This window comes from Callithrix jacchus, chromosome 1, assembly GCF_049354715.1.
Source record: "Callithrix jacchus isolate 240 chromosome 1, calJac240_pri, whole genome shotgun sequence".
NCBI classification, from domain to species: Eukaryota; Metazoa; Chordata; class Mammalia; order Primates; family Cebidae; genus Callithrix; species Callithrix jacchus.
The window spans coordinates 174,569,700-174,586,330 of record NC_133502.1 but is presented as its reverse complement, the minus strand read 5'-3'; the positions used below and the strand labels follow the sequence as shown (position 1 = coordinate 174,586,330).

Genomic DNA, 16,631 nt, shown 5'->3' with positions numbered 1-16,631 from the left:
AATAAGTGCCAAAGGCATCATTAGGTCAGGCATGTGAGCTGAGGGCAGAGGCCTGGGTTCAAGGTGTGACCCCTTGCTGTCCTAGGTCTGTGACCTTGTGGCATTCACTTAAGTTTCCTGAGCTTCAGTTTCCTAATCTATGTAAACAGGGATAAAGTTTTCCCTGTGGTGTTACTGAGCACATCAGGATCGAGTGAGGACTCCTAACAATGGTTCAGTAGGTGGCACGGCACCTGCACACTCCACAGCAGCTCTTCCTTCCCTCCCAGCCTCACTGTCATCTCAGAGTGGTCTCTGACAGGCAGCCAGTTACACTCCCAGCCCTGGTACTGGGTGCACTTTCTCCTCTGCCTGCACTTGGCTGGCTCAAATAGTGAAGTAAGAAACTGCATCAACATTTAATCATGAAAGCAAAAAGTTTATTCATGTTTGAAACTACATATAACTACCACGAGGAAGACTTTTTCAATCCAGGGTGTAATCCAGTTAGAAAGGAACACGAAACGTTTTTAATACATTAGAATCACCGCCACAAATTATTTTCATGACTCAATCAGTTTCAGAATCGCATACAATACAAAAAGAGAGAAAGGAGAGGGGGCCCCATTACACAGGGTGAAATATACAGTACTGAATACTGAAATCTTAATGCATCACAATTGGTCGCTTTTTTTTTGCATGGATTAGTAATAAGATGAAGAACATTCAAAATGTTTCTCAGTATTTACAACAGTTTTTCTGATCCTGTGTTGAATTAAGATCCAATGTTTCCACTCTCAGTTTTTTAAAAGTTGCAAACGCAACCCTGATTTTTCTTTTAAAAGATTACAATGTACATTACATTTTATGAAGGGAAACAAAGAGTTAATTACAAGATGCAAAAAGATAAGAAAGAGACAAACTACAGGTGAGTATTGTTCAGAGGTAGTAAGTGAGCACTCTAAGCTACAGAACATGTTGAAATTCTATTGGTTTGTATGAGTTCGCATGAGGTAATAAAGCTGTGTTTTGATTGGTGGGATGTATAAATACTCTTTTGCTACACTATATACAACAATCCAGAGAGCAGGGCCTTCTGCGGATGCCCAGAGAACGTAGCAAACCTTGACAAGTCTGTGCAGCACCCAGTGCACACCGTAAAACCCCAGATGGATCGATCTCGTTTTCACCTCTATCAGCAGCAAGTATCTTCATCTCTCAGAACAATCTGGATCCATAATTTTATTACCGAGCAGACTCTGGGCACTGGTGCTTTCAGAGAGAGAAACGATGCTACCAGTCTCTGATCTAATTATAACATAAGAGATCTGAACACAAACGTGGCGAGAAGATTCTTAAACACAACCATCGTTAACAGAGACAGCCAAACAGCTCTTCATTCCAGCTCCATTAGTGATATGAAAGAAGGACAATCTGAGTCAGGAATGGAAATATGCAGGAAGTTCAATTTAGGTGAGGTGAATTTTTGCATCTGCTTTAACGATTGAGGTTTAGCGTATATTGTACTTTCTACCCTTAAGGCCAAGTAATTGGCAACTGTGAAACCATTAATGTAAAATATTCATAATAAATTATGATAAAATAGCTACAGGACTGTCAACAATGTTAAATCTTGGCCTAATTGGATAAAGTGCTTTTTTTTTTAATAACATTGTGTGTTTTTAAGTATAAATACAAATGATTATGATTCCTTAAAAAACAGATTTACCAAGTTCTCTAAGACAAGGTTTTACAGTAAAGCTGTAGATGGTGGGCTACAAAAACGCTTTCTTTTTCCTCCTATTGCTCTGAATGCACTTATCAAGGCATGTCAGCTCAGGGAAAAGTGTGGCCAGAGATTAGTTAGAGGTATCCGAGTGTACACTTCCTGGGCCTTCTGTAGGAGAAGTCACAGAAGATGGAGTTGTTGCGTCCTGCCAGCCTCCATTAGCCTGAAAGTAGAAACACAGTTCAATGGGTGCACGTCTACATATTAATTCTACTCCCCAATTTAAAACACCCGGATGACAACATGAGAGCAGAAATGCATTAGCAAAATGTATTTTCTAAACTCACTGTGGCAGGAGTTGGCAGCATGTGTTAAAGTGGGATTAAATGCATGTAAAACAAATCCATCTCATCAAGTAAAGACTTGGCAATAAATCAACATGCTGAAGAAGGGCTTCAGCAGGGCCCACAGTGGCACCAAGCTCGGCCTTTGATCTGCTGGTAAAACTAAAGTGACTCAAAAAGAAATCTCTTAAGAAGGGAGTAGTACAGAAGCTCAATGCAATGCCTCAGTGAAACACTGGGCTCCATGAAGTCTAAACTTCACCCTAGCTCAATCATCATTTCCATAGAGAGGCAGTTGCCCACCCTTTTCCCATACGTGCCTGACAGCTAGCTATTATAACCCTTGGAAAGTGAAGTCCAGAATTTCCCTCCAAATAGGAACTTCTAGAATGAAAATGCATGAGCCGTGGAGGAGCACACACTGTTCAAATCTGTATTCCAATTATCTGTGGCTGAGGCTCCTATTTGGGATATTGCTCCCGCCTTCCACATGCTGCTGGCCCTTCCTGCCTCAGACCTGCAGCAGCAATAACCATACTCAGAAACAAATTTGCCTTATGTCTTGGCCTATAGTGGCAATTGCTGAAATTAATGTCTGATCAGATTTCTGCTGTGGCAGACAGCTTGTCACTACATATTTTTATGTCAGTCAAAAAGAGGGAGGTGCTGGCCTCCTGAGTTGGGGAACACTGAGTGGAAGAGACGGGGCAGGCCTTTCTGGAGAGGAGGCAAGGGTGAGCTGGCTGACACCCTGAGCCTGCAGCACCAACCAACCTCTGCCTCCATGCTGCCCCAGACCTGGAACTCCCACACCAATGTCAAGATGGGTCATAAGGTGCCCCTGCCTCCTTCACATCTATTTGCAACTTCTACAAGTCCATCCAAAATGCCCTCTTTCAGGCCTGGGCTGTCAGGCTGCTGAGAACTCTGTCTACACTGCCTGCTCAGCCTGGATGCAGCTCCTAGATGAGTATGTGCCAGTCATTGTTTCTTCTCCTGTGATCACGGTTCCTGGAGAACTCCCGGTCTTCTGATTCACTGCAGAGTTCTGCATGCAAAGCACCTTTTCTACCTCTATGACCCAGGGAAAGGGAGGGAAAAACCTAACAACCCCACAGAGATGACCAGAACCAAAAGGAAGAGAACCTTCCAAGCTTGAGGCATATCAAATTCAGGTTAGGAAAAACAAAAGGAAACAATATTAAAAAAAAAAAAAAAAGCTATGGTGGTATTGTTTTAAAGCCTGTTGTGCCAGGTTAGCTAACAACATGCCCGTGTGTGTTCGGTAGACTCTCAGAAATCCTCTGCTTTATCTAAAAGGTAAGCTGTTTCCCTCCTCAGGTATGAAAATCTACTTAGGAAAAGAAAAACTCTCACACAGATACAAGTCTAAAGATATTCCATCTGAAGTAAACATCATTCCTCTTTTATCCAAATTTATAAACAACAAATGTACAATATTTTTACCCAGCGTGGCAGCTGGAGGAGAGGTTGTCAGCAAGCATTCTTTTTTTTTCAAAATAAATTAATCCTTACTCTGGTGGTTTGAGATTATGCACTGTATTATACAACAGCGCCTTATCAAGCCTCATCAGTGAAGATGGAATTCATGTCTGTAAAATGCTGCAGGCAATCACAGTTTCATATTTTATCATGTTGATAAGGATATCGCACATTCTCTGAAGCATTTCAAAACACTTAAATGAAAAAGGAGAAATGCAACTAAAAGGCTTTTTATATGGTTTGTTGTGGGTTATTATGAGTTATTTATAAGCCCAAAAAGAAAGATTTGACATTTCAAATGTAAAAGATTTGAGTATTTAATGGTCCTTTTTTCCCTTTACAATTGAACATCCTCAATCACTTTTTAAATCATTAATATTTACTCTCAGAGCAAGCCAAGGCCCTAAAAAGGGAGAATTTTGCCCATTTTCTTCCTGAGTCTACTACCATGAGCTGGGCAGTTAATTTCCTTCCTAAGTCTGGAAACCCAGACTCCATCCACCACGCCCCGCGGCACCACCACGATGACCTGATCTCTGCCCCTTTCCCCCACATTCCAGAGCTGTGTGTTTTGCCATTTTCCATCCATGTCAGTGTGGGGAAAGGTAAAGTTGTAGTGAAGTGATTACAAAGTTAAAATTATTTCCTCCATAATTAAAATTGTCAAATATGTTTGCATCCCACCTTGACAATACAGCAGGATGCTTTTAATAACAGAATTCTTCATTTAGCTTGGTTTGTTGGTCTACCTGGGATCCTCCGAACTTATCACCTTCACCTGAGCTCTGTTTGGGAATTTTTCCTGCTGCCTGGTTCTAAGATAAATGACACGTTTTCCACCATTTCCCTGGAACACAGCACTGAAGGTAGGAAATGGCATCTTAATGGGCTGATACTTAAGTCCCTGCTGATGTCAGGACACCAGCCACTTCTGGGCATCAGGGAGGACTTCTAACGGCATCTAGGTGGCATCAAGCATTTAGGTTCTTAGAATAAAAGTGCAGCAAAGACACTGCCTTCCCTACCTGCCAGTAAGATGAGAAGCCCGGTCAAATGGCTATTCATTTCTTTATTAGTCACTGTTTACCTGACACTGTTCTCCTACAGCTGGCTCCCCAGAGTACTCACATTTAAATTATGTGGACTGTACAGTGAATTTCCTCCAAGTCCATCACTGTAGCCTCCCGTCTGATTGATAACATGACGGAGGGTATCCACCTAGAAATGAGACAAAACAAAATTCATCATCCCAAATCTATTAAAACATCATCACTTACAAAAGGAAATCATTTGAATTATGTGTGCCATAAGGGTTTAACATCTTCAATGAAAGACAAATTTATCAATCAAATGTGACTGGCAGAATTTCAACCATTCTTTGCATATTTAAACTCACAAATCTTTGTTTTTCATGCCAGCCAAATAAGAACATCTTCCTGGCAATGCAACTTTCCATCTATGGCAACCAAATGCATGTGGCTATGGGTGAAAACCTACTTGCAACTGTGTATACAGAATTCTCTCCATGCCCCCCTCACAATTTATGTCTCATACACACTCATCTACATGTATAAAAACTATATGAGTAGTTCTGTTCTCAATTAAGAGGACAAGAAAAGAGTAGAAATTACAGAGTTATAATTTAAGAACTCAGGTTTTTGCACTCTGATGTAAAAATGCAACAGCAGTATGTTCTTAAACCATATCCATACTGGCATTCTCCATTTTTCTGTTCTATTTTATGACAAAAGTAAGATGCACCCAACCCCTCTCCATGAGCTCAAGCCAGAGCCGAATGCATTCACAAAGTTTATCAGGTTTGAATCATCACAAGTTACTGTTCACTTGACTTCTCATTAAATTAAATGGTGGGGCAGATGGGTCCTGTTTGGAAGCACCCAGCACAGGTTCTGCATGAATGTGCAGACCACTTCCGTGGGGTCAGAGGAAGGAGTTTTGAGCCCAAACCCTGCCCTGCTAGAAAGGCCCCACTGGGGCACTTCTCCTACCTGTGATTGCACATTGGCTCCGACTTGGGACCCTTGGTAAGAATCCCCATTCAGACTCTGCATGTTCATGAACATGTCCCCAGAATTTGGGAGGTTAAAAGAACCAGAAGAACCTGGAAAGGAAAGAGTTAAGTAGCTGAATAACAGAGAGCTACACACATGATCCTCAAAGACCTAGAGGCAGGGAGAAGAGGAGAGTATGGAAGGGAAAGGCTGTGCACAACATAAAGCATTTCCAGATCTAAGAGGATGGAGAACTCCAGAGAGTGAGAGTCTATGATTCACTCTACATCTAGGAGAAGTCCTATCAATGGGGAAGCCCAAATTTAAAAAACAAAAACAGAAACGAAGAGACAAATCAAAATAAATTAAGAAGAAAAAAGAAACCAAAACACCCAAGCTGACCTGGATGCTTCCCCTTTTTTCCACTGATCTCCAGGACCTAGTTTTTGCGAGCTCGTCAACATCACTAACTGTCACGGCGGACAGCCACCCAGAAAAGAGACTTTCCCAGGAGCTCTTTCTTTGCTATATGCCTCCCTCTCCTTTCACCTGTTTTCATGTGTCATTAAAAAGGACTGGGGGGTGAGGAGACAAGACAAAACAAACAAACAAAAAAACCCTACTTTCTGAACTTCTAAAGATATTATTTAGGACACCTCAGAAAAGCCCCTGGAATTTCTATCGAGTCTGTTTTGACTAGCTGCACATCTTTCATTATTGTTCAAGTTCCCTGAAATTTTAAAGTATTTCTAACCCCCTCACAAATGTCATAGAAAATGTGGCCAAAATGTACCAGATGAGGAGCCAAGAATCTTATATCCATGAATTAAGTACCATAACCCTCATTGCTAGCCACCTGCTGAGCATACTGTCAGCCCCACTTAGTGCTGCTGAAAGGCCCAGAAAGGACAGCAGCGCTGCTGCACTTCCCTCCAGCATTCCAGCTTCCTCACGCACAGCAACTGCTGCGTTCCCCACTTCTGCTATTTCACTCTCCACAGACCACTACTGACCCTAAAGTGATATCTGGAATGAGATAGCTGAAATGATCATGAGCAATAGCACTCTACCTAATTGCTGAACTGAAAGCCACTACTAAGTGTAAAAGTTCCATAATCTACTAGTGAGTGGCACTCACTGTGAAGAGTGGGTTTACAGACTCTGGCCGTCTACTCATTCACCCATATCAAGAACAAGCCTGCATTTGAACATAAATCTTCCTTTATAAGTCCACTGTGTCCTCAGTATGGCTCTTGTTTCCTGGCCTGTGGGACAGGGCATTGTGGCATAAGGCTGTGTGGGCCAACTGGGGAGTGAGCCCCCGCCGTACGCACCCGAATTTGGTGTGGTGGGCGAATTGGTCTGGTTGTTCTGCACAGCTGCTGCTACAGCGTGTGCAGCTGTCACAGCAGTCTTTGCAGCATAGAGGTTGGCTTCTTCCTGAAACTTGCCGATATTCTTCTTGTACCTGATTCGTTTGTTGCCAAACCAATTGGATACCTACAAATTGCAGAGACATGGAGGTGAAGGGAAAGAGAGGAAGTAGTCAAATTCCAGTAATACCTGTTGGACACCAAGGCGATACCTTGGGAGACACACAATTCCTAGCCTGCAACCTTGCATCCTATGGATCATGCATAATGGTTTTAGGGGTTATTTTCTCTTTTGGCAAAACTCTCACATTCCTTTGGAGTAACCCTGCTTTCTTAGAGTTTTCCACAGTAATACCAGAATGGCAGGGAGCACTGCTCATAAAAGATATCTAATTGCTATATACCAATTAGTATATAAATAGGCCCCCAAAATCAGGCAGAAAAGCTGAAGGAAATATTGTTAAGTTAGGTAAATAATAAGAAATACTTGAACATGAACGACTTAATCTTTTTTGGGTCTGGAACAATTTTGGCAGCTGTATAGTAGAATCATGTTTTGTCTGCTGAAAAGAATAACATCAATTAATAACGGATGAAAAAAACCCTTTGTCTTCTGCCTCAGAAAATACTGCATGTCTGGCAAGATGGCTGCTCAAGCTCTGCCAGTTAATATGTGGGAAGGTCACAACTTGAAAACTTAAGTAATTCCAATCAGGTCAAATGCAAACACAGAGAAGCAACTCTAATGTCATCAGGTGAAATATATTTCTTTCTTTTGCAAACTTATGATGTCAGCCGCTGCAAATGGAAGAGATTTCTACAGAGTATCTTGGCAACAGGCAGATTTCATCACATTTCAAGGAGAGCAGAAATTCAGCCCCAGAATCATGGCTCAGAGTTACAGTGTGTTCAGGTACCTGTAATTGACTCTATCAAGAAGCTAAAAGCCACATGGCAATTTATAAGAAAGTATTGCCACTCACTATATAAAAGGATCTGACCTCTCTTTTATTAAAGTAACAGTTTAAAAATACTTTTCAATAATTTCTTAATCATCTGTCAAAGGGGCATATTGCTGTGATATCAGGCTGGGTGGGGTCATTGTTCTACCCTGAAGGTATTATTCTTAACAGCTATTCAGGTGCCCTGGAGAGAAATAAGTAGTAGTATGTAGTTTGAAGGCTTCCAATCCAATTTACACTGTGGGCACCCCTTTTGACCATCTCTGCCAAGTCTTTAATTGCTCTGGAAATAGAATTCTCATTCTTGAATCTATGGCACTCATCCTTCTGGAAGAAGCAGAGAGCCCTGGCAAAGGAGCCACGTGAGGAAGACAATTCTGGCCTTGCTGCTGCCCATGTGCTATCCATCCTGGGGATCACGGGGTGCACACATGCACACATATGCACATGCAGGCATACCTGCCGAGAACCCATGCAGCAACCATGAGCATAGGTTCATCAGACAGAAACAAGCCAAAAACCCATCAGGAAGTAAATGTGCTACAGATTAGCACTTCCTAGCTGTTTCTGTTCCACCATCTTTTTTCCCCCCTAAAAGACTGCATGTATCCTTTCTTTTCTTTGTATCAAATAGAGTGGCTTTAATAACTGTTATTTGGTGAATGACCATGATGCAGAGCACCTTGCATACATTTTTTGATTTTAATGTCAACAATCTCAAGGGCTAGTGGTAGATAGGGGTAGTTATACAGGCATGACACCTGCCCCAAATCCAGTGGCCTTGTGTCTCCCACTAGTTTGACCTCTTAGCAGTGTCTGACACTTGTAATTACCACCCCTCTTTCCTGGAGCAGGCTCTTGCATGGTGTATGTGACATTATACTCCTTCTCCTCCAATATCTGCTCCTTTGCTGATACACAGTGTGTGTGTGCGTGCACACATGCACGTATGAGTGTGTGCATGTGTGCAAGTATGTATTTTCAGACACAGCTCTTGGCCCTCTTCTCTCTTTCACCTAGAGCAACCTTATCCATATTCAAAAAATTTCAGTTATCCTCTCTGGGTGGATGACTCCCAGATTTCCAACTCTATCCACATCATCTGTGAAGACAGTGAATTCTTATTTTTAAAGAGATTTACACACAAATGTTCTTCCCTCTCTTCTCATTTTTAAAGAGATTTACACATAAATGTTCTTCCTCACGTGGCTCCTTTGCCAGGGCTCTCTGCTTCTTCCAGAAGGATGAGTGCCATAGATTGAAGAATGAGAATTCTATTTCCAGAGCAAACTCCAAATCAATGGGTGTCCTCTAAGCCACCTCCTCTATATTCTCTCTGTGGTCCTGATCTCTCAATCTCCAGAGATGTGGTACTCGCTACTTCACGAAATCCCTGCCTCCACTGTTCAATAGTCCTAACAGGTATATAGTTCTCTTTATTCTGAACTACAATCTGTTTCCGTTTCCTTTCCACACATTGGTCCTACTTCCAACATCTAGACTGTCACAACATTAGGCCTTCAAGCTCAGCCCCAAGAGACCTCTCCATCCTACTATTAGCCTTTTTGGCCCTCCCTTCCTTGAGCCCCGTATGCTCACAGCTGGTGTGCATTACAACTGTGTAGGATGTAGGAACAGGAAGAAGTTAGGAGAATTTATAAGCGAGGAGGCCATGAGGGCCTGAGCCAGGCAGAGTAGTAGGATTAGAGAGGGAAGATATTATGGAGGAGAAACAGGCAGAATCTGGCCCCTGACTAGCTCTGGAGGTCACCAGAGAGGGAGAAACCAGAGATGGTGCAGATATGGCACCTAGGCCTTGAGCGGGAGGATACTTGGGAGGAATTTCTGCACCAGGACAAGTCAGCCTCGGTGACCATTAGGATCCATACCAGAATTATGTGAGTCTAAAAACAGAAAAGTTCTAAATCAAGATTAGAAAAGGATGATAAAGGTGTGGGTTCTGATTATGCTTATTAAAGCAAGTTCTCTTTGACCCTACCTCATGTTTCCCAATGCATGCTCTCAGCTCAGGAGACAGACCTAGAGCTGACTTGCAAAAAGCTCCTTTAGTACATAATATCACTCTAGTTTTTCAGAGTAAGACTGTTAGGTCTTAGAAAGAGTTAAATATTGAACATATCTATAGTGCAAAGGAGGACAGACTTGGTTGAGAGGGAATCTGGCATTTCTTAAGCATAATTAATGAAAATTCCCCAACTCTGAATTTAGCAACAAAGGCCCATCTCTTCTTCCAAACAATTCTCTGTTGGATTCAGTACTTTGTAGTTAATATTACCTTGACAATCAGAGAAGCTATAATACATTAATGAAACCTAGCTTGGAAAATCAGATTACAGCTTTATTAACAGTTTCATAATTGAGCAATCTCTGTACCATTGAAGGTCTCATCTCTAGATATGTAAGAATCCTCTGTTTATGCATACCCCTGGACCAATCAAACAACAGTCATCACTAATAAAGGTTTATTTAATTCTCACAGTAAAATTTTAATATCACCAGCAGCCTGGGGAAGCTTTAGCAAGTGGATTTGCTTGACATCAGATCGTTTTTATTCTGCTAGTCCCAATACTTCTTAATCTTTAATATCAAGGCAATTAAAATTAATGGCCACTCATCCGAAGCTACTGTGGGCACTGTTTCCTTGACATCAATTGTTTGATGGGATTACCTAGAGGTTAAACTAACAAGCAAGGTTTAATTGGAAGCAATGAAAGAAGCAGTGATCATACGTTATGTTTAACCTGCATAACCACATCTAAATGAATATCTAAAAATGTTAAACTATTTCTCAAATTAAAATATGCACGTCACATTCTGATATTACAGATTTGGGTATTGCAGCAATCAGTTAGTAAGACCACACTGCTGCAACTGAGATGGGGTAATTAATGTATCAATCGACACCTAAATTCAGGATTTCTTTTTCACCTTTTAAAAACAGATGGATCCAATTAGTTGCAAAAGAAGCCCTAAGCTCACCCAGTAGGAAGCCTCCAAGGCTGCAGATCATGGGGCCCCTCCTGCACAGTGCTCACAGAGCGGGCAGGCTGTATGCACGGTGCATGAAGGTGAGCAGAGCTTGCTCCACCTCTGAACTGGAATGGTTTGTACATTGGTCCCAGAATAGAAACAGAGGCGGGAAATTGGTGAAGGGAAAGGGAATATGCTGTCCTGTGCCTCTCTGTTGAGCTGCATATCAAGGATTCATGACCCTGAATTGTGCCCAAGGCAAAGGGCCATGAAAGAATTTTAAGATCAATTAAAAATGAGAATAAAAGCACACGCACTCTCCTTCTTCTACTGATGTTCATTGTTATCAGCCCACAGACTGAGCCTCTGGTAATTAGGGGAATGAGTAGTGCACATAATGGAGGCTGCTGATTTTCTGGAATCTTTCTGCAAGGCCAAGAAGCAGCCAGAAAGGGTTCTGGTCTCTCCCATATACTACAGCCATTATTTCCCCCACCCAATTCAGCTACAGATTGCCAATTGCTTTTAAAAGTAAAAATGCTTTCCATATAATAGCTAGATTCACCTTTTATATAGCTTTTTTACCTTCTTCAAAAAGCTTTTACTCATTATCTCACTTAGAATCTCTGACTTGGAAGAGGTTGAGTCAAATGTGGGAAGTATCACATAATGGTGACGTACTTTGGACTCAGAATCTGATTTCAAATTCACACTCTGCTATTTACTAAGCTGAGTGACTTTGGACAGGTTGTTTTAGATATTTTAGTGTTTCCTTTTCTATAAAATGAGAATAATAACATAAATAGTAGTATCTTCCTCACAGAATTGTTGGGTGCATTATTAATGGCTCTGGTACATACCATTTACTTGGTAACTATTAGCTATTACTATCACTCATGTTTTATCAAAGAAGAAATGAGAGATCCAGACCACAGACAAGTTGCCCAAAATCACACAGCAAAGTGGGATGGATCTAGAATTCCACCCCAGGACTCCCCGTCAGCTTTTTCTTTTTAAAATAACCAACTGCAAAATGCTCACTGAGCATCTGCTATGGTCAATACTATACCAGGAACTGTGGAGAAATGAAAAAATAAACATGTGGCCCCTGCCTGCCTGGACTTCACAATCCCGTTAGAAAAGCAAAGCTATCCACTCAAAATAATTAACAAAACTTGCAGGACAGTGATGATCTCATGTCTGTACAGTACAGACTCTAAAAGCAACAGAGATTTGAAGGAAGAGACATCCCAGCAGGTCTGAGAAATCAGAGGAGGCTTCTGAGGCAAGGTCAAACTTGAATGGGACGTCCGTTTCAATTCAGTTCTATTTCATAGTGATTTTATTGAAACTCCACAATTCGGAAGCAGAAAACTTCAACAGCTCATGTGGTCACAAAAAAAGCTAAAAATGCAAGCCTGCCTCCCTCTCCCGAGACCATTCGGAGACTCCAGAAACTTTTATTCTCTTCTCTAACTTACTTTTCACTTCTTAACCTCTAAACCCCCTTTTTTATAGTGACAGAGGGAAGAGAAACCCATTCGACAGAAAAAAGGAGTGGAAAAATCAAGAAGTGTTTCTAGAAGTGGCAGCATCTGAGAGAATATTTCTGTCAGGGAAAGGGTGGGGAGTGAAATGGGGAAGGCACTGGTACCCAGGGAGGAGCTGGAGCAAAGCACCTGAAGGGCTGGCGGGTTCCTGCTGAGGAAGAGGAATGGGGAGAAGCTATAGGCAAGGGAAAGCCTGAAGAGGAGCTTGTGGGTTCTCCCTAGGTGTTACTGCTGAGTGCAGGGGATGGAGCTGAAATGAGCCTGAGATCTATAGCAGTGGAATTCAGAAAGGGTTCCAGTGAGGCTGCCCTCCCATCCATGTGCCTGTCCAGGGTCAGTGGTCTGCACATTTTTGCTGGAATTCCCCCTAAATTGATCTTGAAAAATTATGAACCCTCCAACACATTTTTCCTTCCGTGCACATTTTCTAAGTTGGCATCTACAATTCTTCATAAGTCTAAATAGTTGTAAACAACGTTATTCCAGTGTGTCATAAATGTTGACATCTTAAAATAAAACTGTAATACTATTCTTTAAAATGTATCCAACCAAACATAAATAGCACAGCAATTTGATACCCACTATCCATTTAAAAAATACATAGGCTGGGCATGGTGGCTCACTCCTGTAATCCCAACACCTTGAAAGGCCAAGGCAAGCAGATCATGAGGTCTGGAAATCAAGACCATCCTGGCCAATATGGTGAAACCCCGTGTCTACTAAAATACAAAAAATTAGCTGAATGTGGTGATGCGCACCTATAATCGCAGCTACTCGGGAGGCTGAGACAGGGGAATCACTTGAATCCAGGAGGCGGAGATTGCAGTGAGCTGAGATCGCAACACTCAACACTGCACTCCAGCCTGGAGACAGAGCGAGACTCTGTCTCAAAAAAAAAAAAAAAAAAATCATAAACTTGCTCTTCAAGTCTAATATTTTACGCTCCTTTTTTCTTCTTGAAAGTGTATTTCTATTTCATTTCTCTCCCATATTATCCTAATGTAGTATACTTTTATGCTCTACAAAAGGAATATATGGAAATTGAAAATTTGAAATTATTTTTATTTCCTGTAATTATAAGCTTCTACATGTTTAATATTTCCTTCTGGACTAAACTATCATTACAGTTAGTTTAAAACTAATCAAAGCAACACAAATGCTTACTTTGATAAATAAAAATACACTTATTTTCACCATCAAATGTAGGTTTCATCATACACGCATTTCTTAATTGAGAGTGGGGTGGTTGTATAGTGCTGATTAAAGGAGGCTTGGTTATCACCAATATTTCATAATGTCTCTTGCTGGGCTCCCAAGAGAGTCTCATACTTTGGAGCAATGAACCAGGTGGGAGTACCCCTTTCTTTCATAAAGTGAGAAAAGGGCTGGTAGGAAAGGGAAGGAAGGGAAAAGAAAACCAACACAATGCTTTCATCACAGCCACTTTCTGGGGCAGATGGATTTTAGGAAGAAGTACACATATACATAAGGATAGCTGGCCAGTGAAAACCCTGAAACCATGCATACCTGAGTCCTCTTTGGAAAACCTTCAGCTACTCTGTAGAGCATGTGTCCCCCGAATTTGTAGACTGCTGCCTTAAGTGATCAGGTCAACTCTGGTTACACTTTAACTTCTCTGTGTGAGCACAGCATGGGAACCCCTCATAATGGGTGTGCCTATAGACTTTTTTAGGCTAAAAACAGGGCTCACTCAGGTGACCACTTCCATGTGTCACAATGACCTTTTGTAGCTATACAGAAAACAAATCTGTCAGATACAGGATCTTTTAAGTTCAGATTAAAGAAATAAACCTAAGGGTGGTACATACAGTTTACTTATTATTTTGCGTAACCTTTCTGGAGAGTAAGCCAGCAAATATTAACATACCCTTTGCCCAAATTACTAAAACTTATCTTGAGAAAATATTTACAGATAAATATGCAAAGATATCCACTACAGTCCTACTTTTTTGAGACAGAAATGTTGCCCAGGCTGAAATGCAGTAGTACAATCACAGCTCACTGCAGCCTCAGCCTCTCAGGCTCAAGAGATCCTCCCACCTCAGCCTCCTGAGTAGCTGCGACTACAGATGCCCGCCACTACGGCTGGCTAATTTTTCTATATTTTGTAGAAACAGGGGTTTGCTGTGTTGTCCAGGGTAGTCTTGAACTCCTGAGCTCAAGTGATCCACCTACCTCTCGGCCTCCCAAAGCACTGGCCCCTCAGTCCTACTGCCCCAACATGGTTGGCCCCTTATTCCTACTTATTAATAGAAATAGTGAGAGAGAGAGGTTAAATTTAGAGCACATCTGTAAAATGGATTATGATCATTTATCAAAGATCATGTTAAGGTGAAAATACTCATTATATACCATACTAAAGGAAGAAAGGCTGCTTTTTCTTTTCATATACCATGAGTCTTTTTTTGTTTTTGGTAAAAATACTCAAACACTGACATACATAGATATAGGTATATACACATGCACAGGAAAAAAGTACTAACATGTGACTATCATGTAGAATGGGTTTAGAATTTCTGTTTGCATTTCTTGTGTTTTCAGGTATCATCCAAATATTTTCAGATCAGCAAGTATTAGGGTTTTTTAAATTAGAAAAATATACTTTTTAATGAATAAATTAAAAACAATAACAGAAAAAGCACTGGAAAGTCACCTAACAATCTTTATGAGTTTAAGTACCAGGCCTTGTGCTGGGACCCAGAGCTATACGAGTGACCAGTCCCATTCCTGTACTCTATCTGAAAGGCATGGTGGACAGGTCTGAGTATTCTTAAAATAATTGAAATTAAACACTTTGTAAATCTCAAGCCACTGAAATTTCCCAAGCGGCTTTGCATTTAAGAAAAATTTCACATTCAAAATAAAAAGCTAAACCATCTATAATGTCTCTATAGTCACTGAAAGCCAATTTATTAGTTAGCTTTAATTGTATATTACATTTCAAATTCCGTCACTACATTTATTGATCATGTTAATAACAACATTAAATAAAAGAGAAAAATTATTACTTAAAGGCAGTCTCCAAGAGGCAGATGTGCGGAACTTTGAGGCACATCCTTTGCATTGTTTCATTTGCACAAGCCGCATCAAGGAGAGGATCTGCACTTGTTTGGGAAGAAGCAGCTGACACTAAAACATCATTATTGAAATTAACAAACTGAAAATTTGTGAAGCACAAATCTTAGAAAAATTTGCCATTGTGTTTCCCCATGTTTACTTGTGATGCATACTTTATGTACTGTGCCTAATTAAATGTAACAGATTTCAAAATGTTGAAATGCTAAGTCATACATAATGGAACATGGCAGCATATTTACATGGTAAACAATTTTACCTCTAAGAAATAGTTTCTCCCTAATCAATGTTTTCATCCCCATTATGTGATTCAATTCGAAATGAGAGACGGAAGCCAGTTACTGTTCAATTTTTTAAATTAATGGTATTAATAAATTCTAAATTTCATACCAGTTCTCTTCCTCCAGAAGGTACAGGTTTGATACAGTTTCTATAAGAACAGAAAGGCTGGGCATGCTGGATGTACACACTGTGTACATTCTTATGAGAACTCAGAGGACAGCTGGACAAATAAATGGGTTTGAGAGCCAAACAGACCTGTGTGTGAATCCAGCTCTACAATTTCTTGCCAATGTTACTTTAGATAAGTCATGCCATCTAAAGTTCTCCTTTCCTGGTCTACAAGGTGGGATAATGAGGCCTCCTCCTCATGGAGCTGTTGTAAACATTAAATGAGATGGCATGTTAAATACATAGGACTGTGCTGGGGATGTGCCAGGCACTCAGTCAATGTTAGTTTTCTCTTTTCTTAAAACATATCAGCAACAAGAAAACTCTTTGAAGGTCAATGGCATATATACCTGCTTGCTTCCCACAGTGCCTAAGGTCAGGACCCCTTTTCCCAGGAGCTTCAAGTTCTGGGCAAGCTGGTCCCTGCTCCCAGCGCTGGCAAGACACTGGCAAGAGGGAACAGGCAGCAGGAATAAGGGAAAAGGAGGTAAACTCCTGTATACCTGAACAGAGTAAAATTCCTACCACAGAACACCCAGAGCTCCCGTCTGTCCCACTCCTGCTGGGCTCCAGTAGTACCTCACAGCACCACCTGTATCCCTTCTCATGTACAAGTACCTCACAGGACCACCTGTATCCCTT

At 41.1% G+C, this 16,631-nt stretch overlaps 1 protein-coding gene across 4 annotated transcripts in view; it reads right to left on the bottom strand.

The window, feature by feature from the left end:
- Positions 1-397: 397 nt before the first annotated feature.
- The window catches only part of PBX3 (PBX homeobox 3), a 258,551-nt gene continuing 242,317 nt past the window's right edge, over positions 398-16,631 (bottom strand). For 3 of the 4 annotated variants that reach the window (XM_035257710.3, XM_002743320.7, XM_078327371.1), the window contains 4 exons: positions 6,902-7,067; positions 5,565-5,677; positions 4,684-4,773; positions 398-1,931 (listed from right to left, as the gene is read on the bottom strand). In XM_035257710.3, coding sequence (XP_035113601.1) covers positions 1,839-1,931; positions 4,684-4,773; positions 5,565-5,677; positions 6,902-7,067 — 462 coding nt within the window. In that variant the 3' untranslated portion in view covers positions 398-1,838. The remainder of the gene's footprint in view (positions 1,932-4,683; positions 4,774-5,564; positions 5,678-6,901; positions 7,068-16,631) is intronic. The other variant, XM_017976193.4, reaches the window with a different exon arrangement.